General features: G+C 32.0%; 1 protein-coding gene across 1 annotated transcript in view; it reads right to left on the minus strand.

Moving 5' to 3' along the window:
• Nucleotides 3,826-7,749, minus strand: part of LOC107627535 (serine carboxypeptidase-like 11) — a 15,652-nt gene continuing 11,728 nt past the window's right edge. Inside the window, exons 6-14 of the mRNA XM_016330369.2 lie at nt 6,697-6,734; nt 6,512-6,610; nt 6,335-6,421; nt 6,100-6,243; nt 5,936-6,007; nt 5,551-5,666; nt 5,299-5,412; nt 4,149-4,194; nt 3,826-4,018 (exon numbers count right to left, since the gene is read on the minus strand). Of these exons, the coding sequence (XP_016185855.1) occupies nt 3,935-4,018; nt 4,149-4,194; nt 5,299-5,412; nt 5,551-5,666; nt 5,936-6,007; nt 6,100-6,243; nt 6,335-6,421; nt 6,512-6,610; nt 6,697-6,734 (800 nt within the window). The 3' untranslated portion in view covers nt 3,826-3,934. The remainder of the gene's footprint in view (nt 4,019-4,148; nt 4,195-5,298; nt 5,413-5,550; nt 5,667-5,935; nt 6,008-6,099; nt 6,244-6,334; nt 6,422-6,511; nt 6,611-6,696; nt 6,735-7,749) is intronic.

A 7,749-nucleotide genomic window follows, 5' to 3' on the forward strand; every position in this document is an offset into this window, starting at 1 on the left:
TCTAAAAAATAAAAATTAAAAAATTTTACAATAAAAAGATTGACTAATAATTCTAATTAAAAACTAATTTTTATATACTTGTGCATTTTTCAATAGTTTCGAAAACTCCCTCGCCACCTTTTCTCCTCCTTTACTGGATACTAAGACAATACTGAAGCTAGTTGTTTTGGGAGCTAAAAGAATTTGAAGGAGATTGCATGACCAACGAACAAAGTTTTGATCTTTCGAATAATTGGGCGCGACTCACTTGATATACAAAATGTTTCTCGTGTCATTGATAACTCAAAGTAGTATTAGAAAACCAGCAACTATTCAGTAAATTTCAACCGAAAATAATAATTTTATTTGTCCACAATTTTTTTGAAATTATTTTTTATTCTTTCCTCTTTTACTTTCTTTCTTCCACCACCATAACTTCATCACCACCAGCACCGGCAACCACCGCTATCGTTGACCGTTGCCGTGAACCACCACCTCCAATCACTTTATATTCTAAATCCTAAATTCTAAATTTTATATATAAATAGTAAATTCTAAACCCTAAATTAGTTTTTTTTGTTTGATGTTTAAATATTTTTTTATTTGAGTTTTTGATGATTTGATTATTTTTAGTTTTGGATTTATTTTTAATGTTTAATTTCAAGTGATAAATGTTTAGCTACAATAATGTTGGTTGAGAGATGTTAACTCATTTTACTTTCTCTGAAAAATAAAAGAGACCAATTCAAACAAATCTCAGAGTAATTATTAATGAGAATCTAATATGTAACCAAATTTTCTGGCGTCTTTGTGGCTCAATTTTTTTTAGATATTATAATAAACAGAAATTCTTCGCATACAAGCGATTAAGGCTTGTAAGCCTTACAAGTCCAATTAAAACTAACGCTCAAAACGCGTTTCGAACCTCTTCTTTCTCTTCGACTTCTTCTTCTTTTATTTCGTTTCTTTCCTTCTTTTTTTTCTTCTTCTTCTTGCTGCACGTTCTTCTTCCTCTTCCTCTTCTTCTTCTTCTTTTCTTTTGTTTCTTGCCTTCTCTTTCTCCTTCTTCTTCTTTTTGCTGCACGTTCTTCTTCCTTGTCTTCCTCTTCTTCTTCTTCATTTACGTGCTTTTCTCTTTGTTTTCTTTCTTCGTTATTCTCGATTACCATTGTTTTTTGACATCAAGCTCTGAAATTATTTTTGAAGAAGAAGAAGTAGCAGAAGATGAGGAGGAGAAAGAGAAATAGTTCTGAATTATGCATAAGGTGTACTTCAACGAATTTTGGGTGTAGTTTTGTAATCCTTTGGGTGTATTTCTGTAATCTTTTGGGTGTATTTCTATAATCTTTTGGGTGAATTCCTGTAACCGTTTGGGTGTATTTCTGTAATCCTTTGGGTGTATTTCTGTAATTGTTTGGGTGTATTTCTGAAATTCCATTATCTTCAAAACTTGATTTCAGAAACCATGAAAATCGAAAAAAACGAAGAAGAGGAAGAGGAAGAGGAAGAAGAAGAGTCATTCATAATACATGGTGAGTGTAGCGCTTTGAAAACAGAAAACGGTTGAATAGCGTATTAAAAGGCCCGTATGTGTAGCAACTTGTAAGACTTGTAAGTCAAAAAGACTTGTATGTGTAGCAGACCTCTATAATAAAATGGGTGATATGTTTTATTATTTTCGTACAAGTGAATTATACAGTGGTATGGAAGAATGCTCACTTCTTAGAAGGTACAAACGTTATTGACGTTTTAGGTGTGTCTAATATTTTTTTAATCCTTTCAAAACAAAACGGCACCCACGTTTTTATTAAAAAAAAATGTTTCAACATTTTGATTAACAAAACAAGCCATTTTGGTTTTTAAATATTTAGATTCTTTAATTAAATAGTCGGATTTTCTTTATTCATATTAGTTTTGAGTTGATTGTTCGACATTCGGGGAAGAGGTCCCAAAAGGTCCATTTTCAATCCATTCCCCGACTAACACATGATGATCCGTTTTTGCTACGAGGCAGTTCGAGCAGTCCACCGACGGGTTCAGAGCCGGGACCCCCTGTGCCCAACCCTCAGAGCCAATTATTTTTCCGAGGTTATGGATTCATTTTGTCGACTTTCCTTGTCTACATTATTCCATCAGCCAGAAGCTAACCGTTTTGGAAAAAGTATAGGGAGACCATGAGAATACTAAACAATGTGAACAATGGATATGTCTGATGTTCAATTCAATAGGTATGCAGATGATTATGTTGATTATTTTTAATTGGATGGTCATTTTTTTTTATTCGATTTACTCATGCACAGTTAACAATGGCTGGATATTCAATTCACTATGTGTGCGGATGGTTATTCTAGTGTTAAAGTTCAGGAGGTAATTTAGGAGTGGAGTATTTTTTTATTTTATTGAATCAATTCTAAAATCCATTGTTTACATTAATTAGAAAGTCATTGTTTCCCTAATAAAATCGTTGTTTTTAATTTAAAGAGTAAAAAACAAATAGGCCCTGACCTTTTTTTCCGCAGACATTTTCGTTCATCACCGTTGAAAAATACTTTTAAGTCCCTGACGTCCTTAAAAGTTGGACGAATCAGTCTCTCCGTCCAAATGCCTCCGTCAGACCCAATGGAAAAGTCTGATGTGGCTCCCGTAATGCTTGTCACGCGTACGCGTCATCTGGCAGACTTCCCTCTACGTTCACGCGTACGTGTCGCCATGAATTCTCCACTTTGCCCTAAATTTTTGACTTTGCATACTTTTTCCATTTCTTTCAAGTCATTCTTACCTTCAAAACTTTAAATCACTCAAACCAAAAAAATGAATAAATTAGATGGAAAATTCATTCCTTTTCTACCAATTCTACCCTTCATTTTCTTCTATAAAAAAGATGCAAGTAATCATATAACTTTTACCGTAATTCTTTGTGTATGTTCTTCGTTCCAAATTTTTTTTTATCAGAATCTTTTGGATTTATTTCAATCACGCTAAGATAAATATTTTAATTTTTTTTATTATTTTTAGTACTTTCTTTCATATTTTAATTTTTATGTTTTTATTGTATTTTTTTATTTTTATGATAAATATTTTAATATTATTTTTTTAGTGTTCTAATGTTATATTTTTATTGCATTTTTTTATTCATATGACAACTATTATTTTTTTATTGTTTGAGTGATTTAAAGTTTTAAACATAAAAATGACTTGAAAGAAATGAAAAAAAAAAGCATGCAAAGTGAAAAATTTAGGGCAAAGTGGAGAATTCATAGCGATGCGTACGCGTGTACGCGTCAAAGGGAAGTCTGCCAGGCGAAGGCGACATATACGTGTACGCGTGACAAGCATTACGGGAGCCACATCAGACTTTTCCGTTGAGTCTGATGGAGACATTTGGACGGAAGGACTGATCCGTCCAACTTTTAAGGACGTCAAAAACTTAAAAATATTTTTCAATGATTAGAAACAAAAATGTCCGTAGAAAAAAAGGTCAGGAGCTATTTGTCTTTTACTCATAAAAATAAAAACATCAATGACGTTTTATTATTTATATATTTTTTAAAGTAAAATTTGGTCAAAATGTGTCTCTCGTCCGTAAAAAATGTCGGTAACGTCGACGTTTTGATCAAAACATCACCGCGGTTTTGTGACTAATGGCGTCGACGTTTTTTTTGTGTCAAGCATTAAACACGCATGTGGGCTCATTCTGGAGAGAAACAGCAATGAAAATCCAAGATTAAAAAAAGAAAAATATAGGTAAACAATGAAAATATTAAATAATATAAACAATAGATATATCGGATGTTCATTTTACTAGTGTATGGATGGTTAGTTTAATATTAAAATTTAGAGGGTTAATTTGGAAATATGGTGTGTTTTTATTTGATTGGTGGTTGTTCATATTGTTCAACAAAGTCATTGTCCCCTAGCATTCTCCTAAAAAATATATGCCGTCTTTGTTGCTCAGTTAAAGAGGCTTATTAGATATCCACCTAGCGAACATGGCAAAACCTTCGTCTGGCTTAGTCTCCTGAGATGTATGTCCTGCACCCTGCAATTAAATAAGATGAGGAAAAAAAATCAGCAACCTCTCTAATTGAAAAGACTTGAATCTTTCGTTAAAACATGAGAAATTATAAATAGTGATATTAAGAGTTTAAAGTGTATTCTTAGTTTCTTACCCTTATAGTTGCAAATGTCATTTGATTCGAGTAAGTCCTCGTGTATCTGCATGAAAGACACATTTGTTCATAAAGTTTTTTAGATGCATGCTTTTCATGGTGTGGTTAGTACTCCTTCCCCGTTGTTTGGGTTTAATTTCAAGAGCTTGCCTTAGTATGAATCCCATCTACGGCTGAGTCAATAGCAACCTCCAACTTTAGTGATTCAATTGCAAACAGAAAGACAACTGCAGTTGCTGGACTAGCACTTCAATTAGCTGTGACAGTTCAGCCACTCGATCGTCCATGAGCTTGAAAGAGAGGGGTGCCTCGGCCTCTGGTTTGCCTCCGAGTCTCAAACGGTGTGTGTCTGATCCCACACCTTCACCTGCCAAGACCTTTTCGACTTACAGTTAAAAGCAACCTCTAGAAGTTGCACCTGATAGCCATCCGTTTCGTTCGGGCTTCTCTTTACAGTCTTTACAGGAAGTACACTATCCAGCATTTTCCTTCAGGCCTCAACAACCGATCTTCCGACAGCAGGAAAAAACAATTGATCTTGCGACATCGCTTTTAGCGGCAAATAGAACGAAGCAGACAATATAACGCAATCTATCAATTGTTGAGCTAAACCAGCCTTTTACCCTAAAGAAGATTTCCAACTAACACTATATAAAAAAATTATCAACTATGGTAGATATATACTAAAATCAATTCCTAGTAAAATATATGTTGGACAAAAATATTATTTATACACTAAAATTAGCTATTATATATTTTTATATAAATATATGTATAGTTTAATTTATTTTTAATGTATATTTTATATTTCAATGTATATTTTATATTAATGACTAATTTTAGTAGCTGATTTTAATATATTTGTATGTATTTATATACAAATAAATAGTAGCTAATTTTAGTGTACAAATAGTATTTTTGAAAAACTATATTAAAAAATAAGATGTACAATAGAATTATTCCCTTTTTTTAGTTAATAACAAGATTCAAAAAAATTTAATTTAGGTTAATCTAATAGTTCGTTTAAGCAAGTGTCCAGATTCAATTTCTGCCTTGTGCATGCAACAACACATTATCCAATGGTAACTCTTAAATGAAGTCCAGATATGCATCGAATTAGTCCTAAGATTATAAAAGTTTCATATCTTACCCCGCAACTTGGTCATTTAAATACCACGGCCTCCAATCATCCACGATCGAGTAATTTAGAGACCTTATCCATCGTTGAGTCGACGAGAAAGGAATCACAGCGTCGTGATCTCCACTGTAAACATCACAAAATCAGTTAGTTCCTAATGGCTACAAGAGAGGTGAAAGAAAGAAATTTTTTTTTCTTTCTTTTTGGGAAACTACACAAGTTTTCAGACAAATAGGAACTAATTTAGAATGTGATAATCTTCACCTGTAAATCAAGGAACGGTAGCCTTTTGCACTGAGATTTGCATGAAACGGAACGCTGCTACGGATGTCATGTACATAATTGTCGCTATAACATACTTTCCATTTCTCTATAGTTCCCTGCAGAACATTAATATGTATGATATAATCCATTAAATGTTAACACTTCATTGCTCTCTGTTTGAATCAAATTTAAAGCACACACTGTAATTGAACCTGAAACAACAGTATTGTAAAATACTAAATAATCCTTTTAAGTCAAGTTGCAACACTTTAAAGGTTAATAAAAGTGGCGATACAAACATTGAAACAACAATAATTAATAAAAAGCAGTAAATAATATCAGGGGGGAAAAATTCTTAGAGTGAGTATCATTGTATCTTTCAAACCTCTCGAATATGCAATGCGCTGCGGACAGCTGGATTGTTCATCCATTCCGTACAAAGGAAGTAATCATAAATCTACAATAGAAATATCAGATCATATTTTGAAAATACTTTGGCCAAGATGTGTATGAAACTATAAAAGAGATGTAAAAAGGGAAAAAAGGTACCGGACAGCGAATATCGGGCACCGGATAAGCCTTTATCTTCTCAGATAGAGATCTTCTGGGGCTCCATCTTGTTCCTTTGACAGGATCATGAAGATGAACACAATATATCTCCAAAATATTGTACAATTCAACGTCTTCAAGGAGCTGGAAAAGATAAGAAATAAGAAAGATTAGAAAGAAGTATATAAATAAATATCATATAGTAAAATTTATTAGGACAGTCATCATCACTTGCCTCATGATAGTATTCCATGTCATTTACACACAATTTATTTGTGGAATCCACATTTATAATGTTCCCTTTACAATTTTTCTTCAAGGACTGTATCCATAGATAACAAATATGTTAGAATCACTGGCATTTCATTCTAATAATCACTTTCAGTGAATGCTTGAAGAAAAATATTATTACCCAATAGAGTTCATCAGAGATAAGTCCCATTCCATGAACATAAGGGATCCGATCATTATCTTCTTCTCTTGATGTTAGAGGGTTTCCTAGTATATATCCCTGTAAAATTTAAGAACAATTTAGGCTTCATGGTACAGAGTTCAGAGTCATTTTTAAAAACATAGGCAGAGGAACTGATTACAAACCTGGAGATTTATCCAGGGTTCGAGACCTCTTTCATTTCCTGTTGGGTAAGGAAATTTAGTAATCATAGTTAGTTATGTTCAATTATTGATGCAGACAATAATAGTAAGTTTAAGAATAAATAGCTATTTTAGTACTCGAAAGTTTCTGATTTTGATAAAATGGATCTTAACTTTTATTTTTGATAAAATAAATCTCCAAATATCAGTTTTATTTGACAAAATAGTTTAACTATCCAAAGTAAAGGGTTAATGATTTAGTCCATTTTGTCAACAGAAAAAAAAAAAAAAACTGATATTTGAAAATTCATTTTGTCAAAAACAAATATCAAAGTTTATTTTGTCAAAATCAAAATCTTTCATATACCAAAATGATTATTTACTCTAAATTTGACCATAATTATGTCTGAGTCAAACTTTTTATATGGTAACCATATATATAGTAACTAAGTAATATGATTAAGAAACAATGTCAGCCTTATTATTTTCATAAATTATGAAGATTTTTGCTATTGATTCTTGTTGAGTTTGAAAAAACAACATATTAACTTTTGGTCATGATAAATATTGATATTTAGTTGGATTAAAAGTCTAAAATTTGTTTGATGTGTGTTTTAAGTTACAAATTGTTATGTTTTCTGATTCAACAAAGACATTCATGAAGGTTTACAGCTAGTGCAACTTGTCCAAATAGTTTCGGGTAAAAGAAGAAGTTGCAAAGAAAATGGATTCTCTTCAATCCAAATCAAAATGAATTTTTCATCTAATGGTTGGAGGAAAAAAGATCACAACTTGGAGTCAAAGGAAGAATTAGATGGTGCTAATTCAAATAGTACAACAAGATCAAATGGCCTCCATCAAAAAAAAAAGAAAAAACAACAAACAAGGACAGCAGACCAACATTCTTTCTAAGCACGATCCTCTGCTGCTGCTGTAATGTTAGATTATTTTTCAGTAAAAATATAAATAATTATATTTGTTTTCATATTAGTCATTTGGATCTTTTCTCCAAGTTTATGGAGTTTGAAAAAACAACATATTAACTTTAAGTATTAA

The sequence above is a fragment of the Arachis ipaensis genome, chromosome B02, assembly GCF_000816755.2.
Source record: "Arachis ipaensis cultivar K30076 chromosome B02, Araip1.1, whole genome shotgun sequence".
Classification (NCBI taxonomy): Eukaryota; Viridiplantae; Streptophyta; class Magnoliopsida; order Fabales; family Fabaceae; genus Arachis; species Arachis ipaensis.